Here is a 17,388-nt window from a genome sequence, read left to right on the forward strand (position 1 = left end):
TAATTTGATATCTGACGTATTCCCACCCCGACTGGAACACATTTATTCTCGCTACTGATTGAAATTGCAACCTCAGATTGGATATTCAGCTGCACATCTCCAGGTGGTGTGCTCTGGGTCATCATGATGATTGTGTTGCTTGCGGTTCCCTTCCCCAAATAACACAGGCCATTTCTTTCTCATCTCAAGATTTATTTCCTTGCTGGAATCAAGAAATACTGTAGCTGCATCCCTAAAAAGGGTTTTACCCTGACTAACCCTGAACATCAGCCTGAATAGCATGAAAGGAGCTCACTGATTTCTGTGATATGAGACGATTGGGACCATCTCAAGGTGACTGTGCTGTGCATAATTGATTTTATGCTCATTTAGTTTCCGTCTACTAATTGATTTATACCTCTGTCACTGAATAATGTGACCTTGTCCTTTTTGCATGTTTACATACATGCGCAGTAATAACATTACTGACATCACCCTCGATATATGAAATGATCATTAAGACATTTAAGTCTAATGAAACCCCTTATTGTAAGAATAACAATGTAAGCAAACTAAATACTCTAGTTCAGTTTGAAAATGCCAGATTTAAGCTGTTACTATAGGAAACAAATCATATCACAGCCTTGTTTTGAGCTCAGCTGTTTTTCCCACTTGCTTTCAAAATATAAATGTCTGCCACTAGTATTTCAGTTTCTTATATGACCCTTTACATGAAAGAAATAAAAATACCCCCCCCCCCCCAGAATCGTTGAATGGATTTCTACAACTCTATGTACAGTAGTGAGCTTTCCAGAGGCTGGAGGACAGATCTTAGCGGCTTCCTTCCGTTTCCAGCCTTCACGCTAAGCTGAGTTTACTGGCAGCTCGATTCAGCATCATAGTTAAGATATGACAGTAGAATCAATCTTTTGAAACGCATTACCCAAAATATGAAACTGTTCTCTTTATGGATTAGTTGATTCTTGATTGATATAATTGGTTTATCGTTTGTAAAAACAATTTAAGCAAGAATGATTACAATCGCTGTTCCAACTGTGAACATGCATTCATGTTTGCACACAATATAGCATCATCGATATCAGTCTAAATCAACTTTACTAGGCAGTATGTAAACCTTCTATTCTGGTTGTGTAAGTACATTTTCGCTGCAAATGCAATAATCTAGATTAACCAGGGAATAATTAGTGCCTACTGTTTTGCTCTTATCGATTGGACAAGATCTTTTCAGATATTCCGTCATACGAGTTATGAACGATTTAGTAACTCTCTTGATAGTAGGAAAAAACACTCTGTGTTAAACTGCCAGATGGGTGGATTATAGTAAACTGGTGGATTTGTAATCCCGTCATTGACATTGAAAAAAATGTATTACCTTTAGTACTGCACTGTAACGTGTGTTTTTCCTTTTGTTCAGACTCCAGGAGCAGGAGCAGGCATTGAATCTGTCCATCAAGGAAGCCACTGCTAAAGTAAGTCACTGTTCCTCTGACCCATTTAGTCCAAAACAGCTCTGCTTCCCCTCAGCATGCCAGCAACGACTGAATGTGTGTAATCGTGTCGCAAGTCCTGAGTGCCAGAGTAGACATGCATCCCACATGTCAGTGTATGTATTCATGTGCTTACTTTTATTTGACCAGGCAGTCAATAAGAGTGAAAGTAAAAACTGCCCGTTTAAAATACACATATCTGATTTTCTGAGTTTTTCTGATGAGAAATAAAGAACTGAATTGGTACTTTAGTTCATGATTTGATTTTCATTTTTGCTTTTTTTTTACCAGCCCCTTGGACAGATGGATATTTCACATAGTTCACATACAAATCTGTTTGGCCAGCATGGCTTTGTTGGCTTTTCTATGCGTGTCAGTGGTGTATTCCTGCATGTGTTTCCCTTTGAATGTGCCGTGTCTCTAGAGCTCTCCATTTGCTTCTCAGTGGTTTGCTTTCCCCTCTCACTGATCTCCATACATTGATCTCTGCAGCTGAAAAAAAGCCAAATGCAGCAGAAATCCGTAAGAAATGGTGGTTTCAGGAAGGAGAGAGAAATGCAGTGGGCTCTGAAAAGACCTCTTTACTTTTGCTTCCTTTATAAAGCCATCATCAAATGGCTGGTCGACGCTTCAATTACACCACAAAGGAATATGTGGGCTTTCCACAAGGACACACTTTTACCTCAATCACATCCATTGTTATGTTGAAATGAAAAAGTTTGGTGTGGAAAATGGCACACCTGCAGTGACAAAATGATTGCTGGCATGAAAGTAACGTACGCTTTAGTAACGAACAGCCTGATATATGTCAGAATTTCTACAGTTTGAAAGGCACTCCAGAGCAGTTTCCAGTTCATGTACTGCGTGAAATAAAATGATGTAAGCCTGTTTTCTGTGGGTAATGAACTCCCTGGAGATGTTCTGCCTCAGAAATACCAACTTATTTGACAGCCTTTTCAAAGGATTGCACAAAAATGCATCAGATTCAAGAAGAAAATGCGTCAGAGAATCCGGCTCCACGTCCCTTTTGAGCGGCGAGAATGGTTCCTCAAAAGGAGGAGACATCATGGGTATTGTATCAAGCTGTTACTCAAAGTGAATACATTGGAAATAACAAGGGTTTAAAGGACAGAGTGAGGGCAGATGAGGGGCCAGACAGGCAGTATCTGAAGCCATCAACTCCTCTGTGGATACAGCAGGCGCTGCATCCCCATCAGGCCCGTGACATTCTGGGCCTTTTTTCCTCCCTGACATTCTAATGGCATCTTTTATGGAGATTTCCTATTTCCCTGCCTGTCCACGTGAAAGGAGGCCAATTCTCTTTCTTTCCAAAGGTTATAGACAAGGTAACAGATCGCCGTTGATGCTCCGCTGTTTATTCAAATCAGGGCGAGCACAGTGGGACGGAAATTAATCTGTAAGGTCTTGTAAGAATGAGTGTCAAAAAGAGGATGAAGGCGGAATTGGAAATGAGCTCTGTATCCTGTGGGATCCATGAGTCTGCAAAGATTTTGTTAGTTACCACCCCCCCCTCCCCTCGCTCTCGCTTCAGCCTCTTCTTGTCCTTCTTTTCCCCAGGTGGTCATGAGTCAGAGGCTGGGCAGCAGCCTGAGGAGGAAAGTCAGCGAAGCTGAAACTCAGCTTTTGGCGCTGCATGAAGCCAAACTGGCAGCTATCTCGGGTAACTCTCCGCTCAACCACACCCCAGTTCAACACTTCCTACATTTCACGTCGTCTATTTACCTCATTTGCTTGCATCGCCCACCATTAGCCTCACTTAATTACGCCATTAATGATCGAGGTGCTCAGTAATGGGCTGCGTAGGCTTTAATGTCTTCCTGTGGTGCACCGGTGCAGGTAATGCCTTCAGCAGTGCCAAGGAGCTGAAGGCTGAGATGAAGGCGGTGTACCTGGAGCGGGACCGGCTGGACGCTCTGGCCAAGAGGCTGCACAGCCTCAGCTCGGGGAGCAGCCAGGAGCTGGGCAGGATGAAGGAGCAGCGGCAGCAGCTCAGGGAGGAGCTGGAGCAGAGGGAGGCTCAGCATGGTGAGTCACTGAGGCCGGTCCTCATTAAGAAAAGGATCACTTCCCTTGGCCTAAATCTCATTCAAATATGGAAGAACTTTAATTATCCTTACAACTGGAGTGTTTCTATTTATTCTTAACAGGGAGTCGTAATGTTGAGTATTTCAACGTGCCAACTTTCTAGCCATTTATGGGGCAATCAATTATTGATATTCGCCCCCTTTAAACCTGTATTGTCAGGTTTTTCGGCCACCTGAGGGCTTTGTGTACAAGCTGTAAACACAACACTGACATATACAAGTTGATGTGGCTATGACGGCGTTAACAAATAACTGCCCGTTGACATAAAGCATTATCATTCATCTGAAGTCCAATGCTGATTCTAATTTTAGCTCTTTTTTTGGTCAGCTGAGGAAAGAAAAATATGAAACTAGTGCAGATTTCTACCAGGTGTGTCTGCAATGACCACTGCTGTATTGTGAGAATGAACTGAGGGACTCGCTCACGGACTAACAGACTCACACGGCTGATTGCATGATCCTCCCGGTGGGGATGGTGAAATAAATGCACCATTAGACATTATTAAACAAACACACGTCACACAGTGTCTTGCCCACCACGGCTGGAAAGCGTTTGTTGTATTTCTGAAAGGTGCCTCTCTCTGTCTTTGAATACACCTTTTTAAATATCAATTCAAATGTGCACCGCAAGAGCTCTTTGAAAGAGAAGTTCTCTCTTGATGTCGCTCCACGCTGGGAGGACATCAATGGACAATGACTTTTCTCCCAAATGAAGGAGAAGGGATCTGCTGTCAGTGGGGAGTCGGCATCAATTGAGTTACCAGCAGGCCTGGCAGTTGTTGAGAGGAAAGGGAGGGGTGGCGTGTGTGTGTGTGTGTGTGTGTGTGTGTGTGTGTGTGTGTGTGTGCGTCTGCAGGGGAAATGAGCTTTAGATTGTGTGAAGTAGCCAATTACCTCCAAGCTACTCAGTGTAGACATGATGTATCAGCGCTTGCACACTCCAACTAGAGGAGGTCTGAATGCTGCTTAAAGAAAGGGCTCACTTTTTTTGGGTGGGTAGTATTGGGTAGATTGGTTTGGCCTCGTGGGTCTGGCAGAGACATAAATGGACTTTGACAGCCTCACGAGAAGTGCGACTTTCTCAACTCCATCAGTCACAGAGGGGTTTCTAAAGATATCTACAAAAAAATGGTCACTTTGTTCTTGGAGGCACTGAGACATGAGCGCAGAGAGGGAATAGGGAAGTGACAAAGCCAGAACAGGTAGTGAAAGGCCAGAGACCGGAGCCCTAGACCAGGCTTCTGCTGCGACCCCAAGGTCAAAATCAGCCATCTAGCAAACACTGTTGTCTTCTAGACCTTCAAGGCCTGTGGCTGCACATTCACCATTTGTAACGACCCATTGTCTCATCTTGAATGCACCCTCTGCGGACACTAGGGGGCAGCCTTTCATTGTTGCGGTCAGGCAGAGTTGCATCAAGTTTTTATGGGGGTGTTTTTGTTCACATTAAAATGTCTCTGATTTGATGTAATTGCACTAGAAACCAAAACATTTTACTTGCAAATTACGTTTCTTTTCCTTTCACCTCTGGGCATGAAACTCAGTTACCTGTTTGATTTGTGTTGCTGAAATACAGTCCTGAACACCTTGACTTGTTAAACAACCGGGTAACAGCATTAATCTCTCCCCCCACAACCATCAAAGACACGTTCAAGTTCACCTCGGTATCCTAAACACACAGCTTGCCTCACACAGAATAACTCCCAGGGACATTGAGGCTGAGAAACCAGTGACATGCAAACGCTCGGGCTGAACAAAGGAAACGGGAATCAGGTGAGAAACGCGTCACAAATGTAGGAAGAGACTGCAAGTTAATGATTGGTTGTGCGGCTTGTTCAAACGCTCAAGTGGGCGCATGCAATATGGCATCAGGCGCAATCTCACAATGCGTTGCTGACACCAAGCAAAGGGCTCATTAAACTGTCATCCTATTTGGTAATAAGGGGCTGGCGCATGCTATCTGGAAACTGATAGCCCACAAACAGCACATTAGCATTTCTACAGCTGGAGGGGATTAGACATTATAGTGTGCTTCAAATCGAGATGGCCGTTCTTTTGGTCCCTGAGACATTTCTAGCACATCCTCGTCGACACTAATGTCATCTTATAACAATAATATCCTCTTGAAAAGCCCTATTGTCATGGCACGTGAAAGCAACACATAGATAGCGTGACCAGATCCATGCACGTGCATTCACTTAAACTACTTCAGCTTGTTGAGAGACTCCGCCCAGCGTACTCTGTGGTGGGGTTTTATTTTGGCCTGGGAGCCATTACGCCTCTAATTGCCATTGGCGTGAGTGCTGATGAATACCAAACCCATTATAGCCGGAGGTTTGATTCCCTGCTGAGAGTATATTTTTTGCCCCCAAGAGAGATTTGGAGTGAGACTAAATTTACAAATAAATAATTGAAGAGCTGAATCACATGAGTAAATGACCCCCAGGGGTGAGGACATTCAAACAGGGAGCCAGTGTCAGAGTGTGTTCCTCTTGATTTATCCAAGCATTCTGCTTATTTAATGCTATTGTTAGTAGCCAGGTGGTACATTCTGTAGCAGTAGGGCTGTCTTCTCCACATGGCTCCACTGGGACACATTTAATTAGTGTCTTTTGCTGCATCTCCACCATCTATTTGTTCTTTATACAGGTCCTGCTCCGGTGTCACCTGCAATGCTTTATGGTCCTTGGTAGGATTTGGGAGCCCATTCAGACCAAACTCGACCGTGCATACCGGTCCAGCACCTGAAGTGTACATCAAAATATTGTCTCTCTGTGTTATTAAACAAATGTAATTTCCTCTTAATGTAGTGCCAATAGTAAAGGGGGAGTACACGCATGATTTATTCATGACCCGATCTCTTTCAGGATGCTTCTGTTGAGAACATGATGGAACATACGACGGCTCTTCTCCTACTGAATGATTGAGAGAGGTGTAGTGGTTAAGTGGACCTGGGAGAATGTTTCCTGTTTTTTGTCTCTGAAGTTTTGGCAGTATTCATCTATTTTTTCCTGTGATTCAGTGGAGGAATCACTCCATTGTGAGTTTCATAGTGTCCATACCCATCAGACTTACTGCAAAAACAAAGGGAAGTTGACGGAGGTACGACTACAATAGCTCCCACGAACATTTCCGTTCCATACGACTTAAAAAAGGAGGTTGGATTTCATAATGTTGGGAACAAAGTAAAGCGGTTTGTTTTTAGCTAAGCTAGTGAGTCAGTCCACCTCTTTGGGCCAGAATGAAATAGCCAAACACTGTCTGAATTGGTGGTCAAATACTTTGGTTTATGACCAAACAGCTGCAAAACCAATGACAATCCTTACAACCTCAGCTGTACTTTGTGTTTTAGTGCTTATTAGAAATGTTAGCATGCTAACACACTAAACTAAGAACATAAATGTGGTGAACATTATAGCTGTTCTAATTGTCACATTAGCATCGTCATTGTGATCATGTAAGCATGCCTACATTGGCACTCTCTGTCTCTGAGCCTCACACAGCAGATAGCATATGGCTAGTTCATATCAGGAGGCGACAAATTCAGAAATGTGCGTCCTTTTGCTGGGAAATATATTAGCCCTGCGCTAATGGGGTTTCTCAAAGAGTAGCCTACAGAGGAAATAATAAGATGCCAGTTTAATGGCACAAGGATGTGAGCAGGTGAGCTGTTGAGATAGTGTTTTAGAGCCTTTATGGCCACGCATTTTGAGTGACTCCCTCCTCCTTCATTAGCTATGCTGCTTGCCTGCCGTTACGTTCACATACACCCATACAATGCGAGTGTCTGCATATGCTGACTGTGAGTGTTTGTGTTACATGCAGTGCCGTTGCACTCAAACAGCCCGAGCCGAGCTAAAACACATTAATCACAGTCGGCACCTTCAACTCAATTATGAAGACACACAACTTCTCTTCTGCCTTATTATGCGCAGGCTTGTATGACACGCATATCGGCGGTGCTGCGTTAGCACGGAGACGCAAAGGCCTCACAGATGTTGGTTGCTTATATTGTTACGAGTCGATGAAGAAATGACTGCATTATTCACTTTCAATTAGAGAGCTGTTCGAAAATGCTCATAATGCAGCAGCAAGCGCAAACGCCTTGCCGTCGTTAACTTCTGCAGGCTCATTAAAGCCCGGAACTTCGTCATCGAGAATTGTGCATCACTGTGCGCATCTGCCCCATTTGCTTTGGCTGTCCACTGATTGTAATCATTTGTTATCAACTTTACATCTATTTAGCAGAAGTAATTAGTAATTAGAATAATGAACAAGTTTCTTGACCTATATTAAGCAAGTTATTTTTTTCTTCTCCAAACCCCTAGTAACACATTCTCATCATCTTTCAATAGTGTCTCAGTTCTGTTTGTGTTATGAATGAATGGCCTCTTCGATTTTGGCCGCGCTTCTTGGCAGCAATCACTGATGTTTAGTGCCTGCTGAGCTCACTGGTGTTGAGGGGACGCTGAGCTCATGAATTTGTTCCAGTGCCGGCTCTGTGAACGCCTTTGTGAGGTTCCTTCAACACCAAATATACTGCTGCATGTATTAGGGACTAACAGACTGGCATTCTTCTTTATGGGCTTTTTAGTGCAGATTTTATTCGCATGGCCTGCCAATGACAGCAGCCTCCCGCAGACTTACAGGAAGTGGCAATATCACCCCGGTGCTCTGGTTCCACTGAGCGCAGGAGGAGGCTCTGCTGCTTGATGTCTAGTCCCATTCTATAAAGAAAAGATTATTTTCATCTGTCACGCCCGAAGAGGCTCACTAGTTTTTTGCCACCGGTTGGCATGGCGACAGGATGGCACGCTGCCTCTCAGTATTAGCATATAAATAAATACTAAGTTAACAGTTAATACACTCGTGTCATATCGCCCATCTTCATCTGCCTTTTGTATCGACTGTTTCTCATCCTCACAGTATATTATTTCTAAATCTGTCTCTGAAGCCAGCTGTAGCCTACTTAGTCATCTCACATCTGTACATGACCTGTGCCATCCCAAGTCAGGCATAATGCCCCCATGTATTATTCAATGGCTATCTCCTTACACGCTGCCTAATGGAGGGGGCATGAATGGAAGTTGACATGGGAGACTCTGTCAGGTGGGATAGGATCTTGCATAGCAATTAGAGGGGTGGTAAGTGAGCTGTCTGGTCCACGTACACCAGATCTGCTCACCAGATATGTGATAGCTATGCCAGCGGCCTCCCTCTGCCCTCGGATTGAGCAGAGGTGTGCGTGTGTGTGTGTGTGTGTGCGTGTGTGTGTGTGTGTGCGTCTGTGTGTGTGTCACAGCCACTTAAGTTTGAGACTTCTTCCTTTCCTTCCCGCTGTTCAGCCCCCAGCTTCTCTCGTCCTGGAGCTGATGCTGTCTAATAACCACCATCAAGACAATGAAACAAATTATATTTCAAACCTCAAAGTGATTCAGAACAGCCAATTAAGTAACTTTCTCTCTGTGTTAGCAAGCTAAGTGGCAATACAATACAGTAGCTTCCAACCATTGTTGCCTTTTCTTTTTTCCTTAAAGCCTCTACTTGGGACTTCATCGTGTTTTTTAATGGGTATGTACTCTTTGGGAAATACTTTCGTTTGCTTTCTTGCCGCTGCTACATTATAGTTTTACGTTGGCTCGGACAGCAACGTCACAGACACAAAGACACACACGTCTCTGCTGTAGAAGTTCTTCAGCTCGAGTGAAGAAGACATAAATCTTGCAATTGCAACTGCAAGCTCAAAATAAGCCGTGGAGGAACAACCTCAAAAACTACTAACTTAATCAGAAACCTATTACAATGTAATTCATTCCCATGCAAGCTGTTCAGTGCAGTCAAAGTCGTGCTTATGACGGAGCTAACGGCTATATAAACCAGATATTAGAGAGGTATTTATAACCTGTTTAACTTTCTCACACTAGCTGTGAGCAGCCTATAGTACAACATTTAAACTACTAATGCCAAGCTGTTTTTTAATCAAAGCAAATATCAAAATAGAAATACTATAATTTATTTAATTTGTATTTTTTTTAAATGAAATCCACTGAAGCTGACGATAACAAAATAAAGGAAAAAAATCTGAATTTTTGAAGGTTTACACTGACTTTGGGACTGTTGACATTATTTCACGGGTCCAAAATTTGAATCAGCTAACAAAGTTGCAATCCGTACCTCTCTAGTCCAGACATCAGCAGCAGAATGTGGTTGTTGAGCTGTACAGATGCTGGGATGGACAGATCCATGAGTGGGGAGGAGGAGGCTTATATTGCACATTATAGCTTGTGTGTGCAGATGTATATGGGGCACAATTTGATATAAGTGCATCCTATTGTGTTCAAAGACCTGCTGCTGCTGCGGGGGGCATATCCTCATGTTTCATACATGAGCTCATTAACGGCGCTCAGCTTGCCCTCCTCTCCATCCTGACTAGCACTCAGCCAGCCTGCGTCTGCCTCCTCAGGCACAGCTCACTGCTGGCAGAAGGGCACAGGAAGCAACATAAGCCATCCATCCAATGCCCCACAGAAAAGCTGGCACTGTATGCAGACCTATCTATGCCATGTTAGAATCCCCATTAATCCTCAGGCCATCTCTACTATGATCCCTTTTAGAGCAGTGAGAATGATCTTTCTTCAACTGTGTGTTGGTCTTAAGAGAGAGCCAGCTCGGTCTTTGTACTGAACTGTACTGTTGCAGTTTCTCAGCACAAGGCCATATATATATATATATATATATATATATAGAGAGAGAGAGAGAGAGAGACCTTTGTATGTTGTAGCTAATGATAAGTCAGCTTTAATTGTATAAAAGCTGTGATTTGTTGCTAGGATACCCCATCTTGGCCGATCAAAGCAGTATATGAAGAGCTGTTCTTTCTGCTTTTCTCTCCATATAGAAAGCCGGCTTAAAGACAACACTACCAAGTACATCAAGACACTGGAGGACCGATTGCACAGGTAAGAGTGCTTTGTGTTGTCTCTCGCTCAAGACTCAATAAGGAGTAAAACAGAAAGACATAAACGGAGCGACAGCCTCCAAGGAATTTCCTCTCACCTTTGTCGTCCTCTAAGAAGAGCACCACCTCCCAAATGCATCACCTCACCCACCTCATCATGCACTCACACCTTTTTCTTCTGCTGTTGTCTCCCAGAGCCTTTATCTCACATTTCTCTTCCATCTCTCACCTGCACAATTTGTCTCCCTCTTCCCACATCCTCACATAGATTCTGTACGTTTTATTTTTCATACCACCACATCAGCTCAGTTGCCACATTTACCCTCCTGTGTATAAACTATTTCCGACAAAAAATAAGCGGACCGGTCTGTTGTGTTGAGGGTGGCCGCCCAGCCCGCCTGATGGTTTTACACAACAGGACTCCGATGTGCTGAGTGGCTGACTTTTCCGAGGAGAGGGTGTGGAACCCAGACAAGTGTCAACACCATACGCATGTTTATGCATCCTTTATGGAGATCAGAGCTGTGTAGCTCGTCTCCATCGACACAGACAGCATCGAGCAGCTGCAATGCGATCGGCTCTTCTTCTGCAGCCTTTTGTAACCATTCATGTTTTACAGATTGATGAATAGAGCTGGTACATTTTTTGTGTACACCATATGAGCTGGTCTTTCTCTTCACTTTCTTCTTTTCTTTTAAGTGTTCAGAGGAGGCAGGTGAGGCCACCGCGGCTTACTTTGTGTCTGCATGTGTGTGGACTGAGAGATTTCCGTGTTGCATCCTTGGAGAGGGAGGGTCAACTCTCTGGACGGACGCCAGGAGTCACTCACATGCAGCACGGCTTGTTGTTGAGGAGGGATGCGGCTCTGCATGGTCAAGGAGCAACATGGCTGCGATCTCAGTGCCCAGCAGGGGAGCAAGGCTCGGGACCTTTTCTGTCGATAGGGCAGATGGCCTTTGGCTTTGTGGCTTTTGTTTAAGTTTTAGAGTGGTTTGAGAGTACCTGACTGTGTATCTAATTTTAAAAAAACAGCCTGGCAATACTAGCTGGCTTATTGGAATAGGAATGTGACAGGGCATTTTACAAAATAGGTGCAGCCTATATACACACATATATATATATATATATATATATATATATATATATATATATATATATATATATATATATATATATATATATATATATATATATATAGGAATTGTAGGATCCAGATGACAACTTTTGTGCAGTGTCTATGTTGGAGGCTTGCAATGGGTTGTAGTATGTATATATATATATATACATATATATATATATATTGTAGTATATATATAAATATATATACTACAAGCCATAGCAAGCCTCCAACATAGACACTGCATAAAAGTTATCATCTGGATCCTACAATTCCTATAATGCAACTCAATAGTGTAATTTGATAGACCCTCTCTGCCAAGTAAATGTAAAGGTCTCCAAGCCCAAACTGAGAAAATCCTGATCACATCATCTGGGTTTTTTTGTTTCATATTTCAGAGAGCTCCTCCAAAGCCACAGATGACATTTTATGGAATATGTTTTCACAGGCGGAGTATACTGCTTGTGACAAGTAAACTGAGCTTCATGTGCAGTGCCCCTTTAAATAACTATTAAAATATCGATATAATTGAAAAATATTTTATGCTAAAAGCTACATTTATTCTCCATTGGGGTGAGCTTTTGAGATTTTAAATCCAGTTTTACTTCAGTCCCAGACAACCAATATCAATAAAACAATAATACATAATTGAATGCTTAGCCCCCGGTACTTAATGCCCTTTTAATAGAGCTCCTATTCGGTGATCCCGTGAAGTTACTTGATTATATAGATCACATGCATCTAATCACATCACTTTTGAAATAAAATATAAAGAAATCACATTAGAGAACACCTTCTTGGGTATTGGGTACAGTAAACTAATTGTCCTGCTCATCACATTTTACATAAATGTATTGGCCCACCAGCTTTGGATCAGCTTCCATAACCAGAGGCGGTCCAGATCAAATCACAAGTGCAGCTTTGCCTTCAGGCTAAAGGACCAGTAGCTACCTGCAGCTCCAGTTTGGCACAGTGACACATATTTGGCTTGATTGAATGGGCAATTGTCCCCATATGAGCATATACACACACACACTCACACACGCACACACACATACACACACACACACACACACACACACACACACACACACACACACACACACACACACACACACACAGACAACCCTTCCTTCACTGTAAATGTCATCATTCAGCTCTAATTTACATTACTGTTGATGGAGTGCGGTGGTGATGGGAGGTGAGGGGAGGAAGAGGAGGGGGGAGGAGAGGCAGATTAGTACTGGTGAGATGTCTGGTCTCCGTGGAGACGGGAGGTGTTGAAAAAACCAATTATCTCTTCCTTGCTAAAGACTAAAACAGGATGTTTGAGCAGCGCAGATGCTGTAAGTGTGTCACCAGAACAAAAAAAACATTTTTTTATTCAGATTAGCAGCAGTGCACAGTTGTTTAATACATTATGTAGATGTTTCATTAGGAAATGCCTCTCGAATATTTACGACATTAATGCATTCTTCTGTTAAGATTTGGATGTCATTTATCATGTGTAATGGATACAATGCAACTGTTGTAGAAGTCATTAAAATATGAGGACAAGACATGCTCTCTTACTTAAAAGTGAAGAGTTGCTGAGAGACTAAACAGAAATAAAAAACCTCCATTTTTACTTTTAATGTTCACAATCGTGAACGTATAATGTAAAGTGTTTGTAACAAAGGGACCTTGGTTGTCTGCTGTAGAAACCTCCCTAGACATCAAGCCACCCACCTTCCAAACTGTTCAGTTCACCATCACACCTCATCCCATTGTATTTCATCATATTATTAGCACCTCTCCTCAGCTGGTGTTATTTGAGATGTTGCTGCTTGATTAAGGGGGAAAACATTACCATCTATTTGCTTTCTAATGAGTGAATTCTTACTGTGTTTTTGGCTTTCGGCAGATCCTAAATATCAGAAGCACTGACATGAGACTACAGCATTCATTTCATTTTATTCAGGATAGTAATTTCTTGGGGAAATGACTGATCGTTTGATAGCTTAAAAGCTCCAGCTGTGACTCAAGATAGGGGCTGTTTTCCACAGTCCGTCCGTCATTGGTATTCATGTGTGAGACCTGAGGATGCAGCTGAGCATATGAACCTGATGCTGGGTAGAGTTCAGAACATTGGCCAGACAGTGTGTGAACCCGCTTTGTGCATTTCCACTCCAGAGAGGTCTAACTGAACCTACTGGTCCCAGATGGACCGGACCGCCGCTCCTTCCTTCAACAGTTATTTTTATCCTCAGTGTGTACGTAATGCCTGGAGGAGAAAGAGTGTCCCTGTCACTCAGCAGTCCCACAGGGGGGCTGTGAGACTGTAGACGGGGTGTGCCTGCCTGTCTCTCCTTCTTATTACGGGGCCATCAGCGGAGCAGCGCACCCACACCCTGCCACTGTCAGACGGCAGGCCGAGTGGCTGCCACCAATTAACCCCCCGGGCAAAGCGTTCATACCGACGGGCACCGGGAGGCCGCCATTACAGGGACGCCGAGGAGCTGACTCGTTGTCTGCATCCTCAGCACACAGAACTCTAATGCCAGGAACTTGTCATGAACGGCCGTCTTCTTTGACGAGAAGCGTTTGTGATGGCTGAGGCCGGCGTGGACATTTTTTGGAGGAATTGTACGACACCTGAATCCCCACAATAGAATGATTTATGGGTTTGTGTGCGAGTTAACACACGTGCACACCCATATCTGCATGAGCGTTTGTCCCTCTCCACTTCAGAAGAGACAAATAACAATGGCATGGCTCACTGGGTGCGTCCCCACTAAGGCAAAAAATACAGAAGCGGCGGCGCCGAGTAGCGAATTGGCGAGGGCAGGGGGGCTGGGCCGAGCGATTCTTCTATTGTCTGGGTGCCGTTAGAGAACGTCTGAGAGGCGTGCGTTGGCAGGGTACAGAGGTTGGCAGCCTTTTCAGGCAGGAGATGGGCTGGAAAACATGTGGCATTCAATTTTCAGGGGGCCTCATCACGGAGAGAGAGTGGAAGGAACAGAGGGAGAGATTAAACAATATTGTCTGGGTGCGTTTTGCCTTTGAGTTTGTTTACGTATGATGGCGAATGAGCAATTCCTCAAATCCTAACTGTGCAGCAAGAAAGCACTCTAGTATATTATGGGGCTTATTTGTAAATATATTAGGGTGTTTGATGCATCTCTTAATGTATGTATAAAACCCACATCTTTGTCCTTTAGTTAGTTTTCTATACAAGGCGGATTCCTGGAAACAAGGATGTTGTTATTAAAAACAGAGCAATATTTATGCTCTTTATTGTGTGTCTCTTAAACCATGTTGAAAAGGTGGAATTTTTGATCAATGGATTTGGTTTCTGAAAAATGTCACCTGGGACCACAATTATTTGGGAATGATTTGTTTACTAAAGGTCACTGAAAGAATAAGGGGAATAAATATCAATATTTCAAAAAAGGTCAGAGGTCTCAAATGTGAGCCGGTGGAGGGGTATTTCATTTGGAGGGAAATGTAAAACCATTTTTTAGGAATGCCAACAAGACCAGCTTATAATTCAATATTAACACTCTCACATCCTTGGATACACACATCCATCAAGGCAAGGCAAGGCACGTTTATTTATAGCACATTACAACAACAAGCAATTCAAAGTGCTTCACATAAAACCATTAAAAGCATCCAAACATAATGCAAAAGAAAACAAGAACATTCAATAATACAAGAACATTCATTAAAACATAAAGAAATAGTCAAAAGGCAAGAAATAGAATAAATGTTGCAGTGCAGTTAAATAAATAAAATGCAGTAGTGAGATGCAGAAATTGATTGATATCCTTGAATCTTGTTCAATTAAAGGCGACAGCAAACAGAAAAGTCTTCAATCTGGATTGAAAGGAGCTGAGGGTCTCTGAGGGTCTCAGCAGACCTGCAGCTTTCAGGGACCTTGTTCTAGATATGTGGAGCAGAAAACGCTGCTTCTCCATATTTAGTTCTGACTCTTGGAACAGAAAGTAGACCAGTCCCAGATGACCTGAGGGGTCGTGATGGTTCATAAGGTAGCTGTAGATCACACATGTGTTAAGGCCCTAAACCATTAAGAGCTTTATAAACCAGCAGCAGGATTTTAAAGTCAATTCTTTGATGGACAGGAAGCCAGTGCAAAGACCTCAGAACTGGAGTGATGTGATCCACTTTCCTGGTCTTAGTGAGGACTCGAGCTGCAGCTTTCTGATTGACTTTTTACAGAGACCTGTGAACGCAACGTTACAGTAGTCAAGTCTACGGAAGATAAATGCATGGACAAGTTTTTCCAGATCCTGTTGAGACATAAGTCCTCTAATGCTTGATATATCAGATAGCATAAAGGGGCGGATGTACCTCTGAGTATTTGCTGCCACACAGTGACCAGCTTAACCTAAATGCTGCTACGATGAGCAGAGAACTCCGCTGGTCAACGACCGTGTTGCTCATTTTCTGAATTATACATTCAATCGGCTGCTTTCATTGTCCCCCTCTGTTTTTAGACTGGGAGCTTGAGTCTGGGATGTTACAGGGGTCAGGGGCGAGCGAGAGAGAAAAAAGGATGATGGATGGTAACTCACTGAGTAGATAAACAAAAAGCAATCTTCTTGTCCTCCACCTGAACTCCTGCTCAGTGACCCCAGCAGAGATGAACACAACCAGGCCCTGTCTTCTGTCTCCGCTGCATCTCTTTGAAGAAAAGGGCAGCCCATGAGGAGGCCATTCTCTCTCATTACATTTTGTCAATGGAATTACAATCTATGAATGATTCATCCCCCTCCCTCATTCTTTTGTCAGTGCTCTATGATAGAGATCTTATTAAAGATGTCTTTTCGTGCAGCAGTTCTCAGTCGGGACATGCATCCCGTGGCTCAGCATATTTTTTGTTTTCTTTGCATGTTCTGCTGTTCTGACAATTAGTGTCATCATGACAACGACATTCTCTCACAACATACGATATGTTGAGCATCTTATTGCCTCATGAATGTGACTCGGTACCGCCCTCTGTTTGGTGCGGAGATACAGACAGAACATGTGCCTAGTTTAGCAAAAATGTTGAGCAAATATGCGGATTGAGAGTGGGAGAAGCGGGGAAGCAGGTCTCAAATCAACATGTTGCATGGGTCTTTTGAGTTGCTGCCTGCTTGGGTCTCCTTTATAGCCTGAAAGAGGTGCACGCCATTTCCCACGCAAAAGTTGTGATTGATAAAACTTGACGGGAGAATTTGCACCTGTACGGAATCTCTGACCCAAGCGTACGCACATTATAGAGACGGGACATTTCCAACACAGATGGTGAGGTGGGGAATTGAAGCCAGATTGCAAATGGTTGCTTCTCACACATTTAATGTCTTTAAATTTTTTTTTTTCAATAATCACATGTTACATTCAAACTAGCAGTGTTATTTGTGCTTGTGCTAATGAGCCATAACTATCCTATAAGTACCTTTCAATTGTAAAAGCTCAAACCAAATGTTGCTCAATATTACATCTACAGTGCACCGAATTTGATGAACTTAACATTTTGTGAGGTCCTGGGACAGGGATGTCGTATGTGTACAGATTGTAAAGCCCTCTGAGGCAAATTTGTAATTTGTGATATTGGGCTATACAAAATAAACTGAATTGAATTGAATTGAACTGAACATGATCGTGTGTAGAAATCCAAGATAATATCAAAAAGTGTGTAAGGATTGCAAAACAGCCTTAATAGTTTTCAAAAAT

General features: G+C 43.1%; 1 protein-coding gene across 3 annotated transcripts in view; it reads left to right on the plus strand.

Annotated features, from left to right (window-relative positions):
* Positions 1-17,388, plus strand: part of disc1 (DISC1 scaffold protein) — a 40,191-nt gene that overhangs the window by 11,420 nt on the left and 11,383 nt on the right. For all 3 annotated transcript variants that reach the window (XM_034552340.1, XM_034552339.1, XM_034552341.1), the window contains exons 9-12: positions 1,415-1,469; positions 3,066-3,168; positions 3,345-3,533; positions 10,491-10,551. In XM_034552340.1, coding sequence (XP_034408231.1) covers positions 1,415-1,469; positions 3,066-3,168; positions 3,345-3,533; positions 10,491-10,551 — 408 coding nt within the window. The remainder of the gene's footprint in view (positions 1-1,414; positions 1,470-3,065; positions 3,169-3,344; positions 3,534-10,490; positions 10,552-17,388) is intronic.

The sequence above is a fragment of the Cyclopterus lumpus genome, chromosome 15 (genome assembly GCF_009769545.1).
Source record: "Cyclopterus lumpus isolate fCycLum1 chromosome 15, fCycLum1.pri, whole genome shotgun sequence".
In the NCBI taxonomy this organism is placed as follows: domain Eukaryota; kingdom Metazoa; phylum Chordata; class Actinopteri; order Perciformes; family Cyclopteridae; genus Cyclopterus; species Cyclopterus lumpus.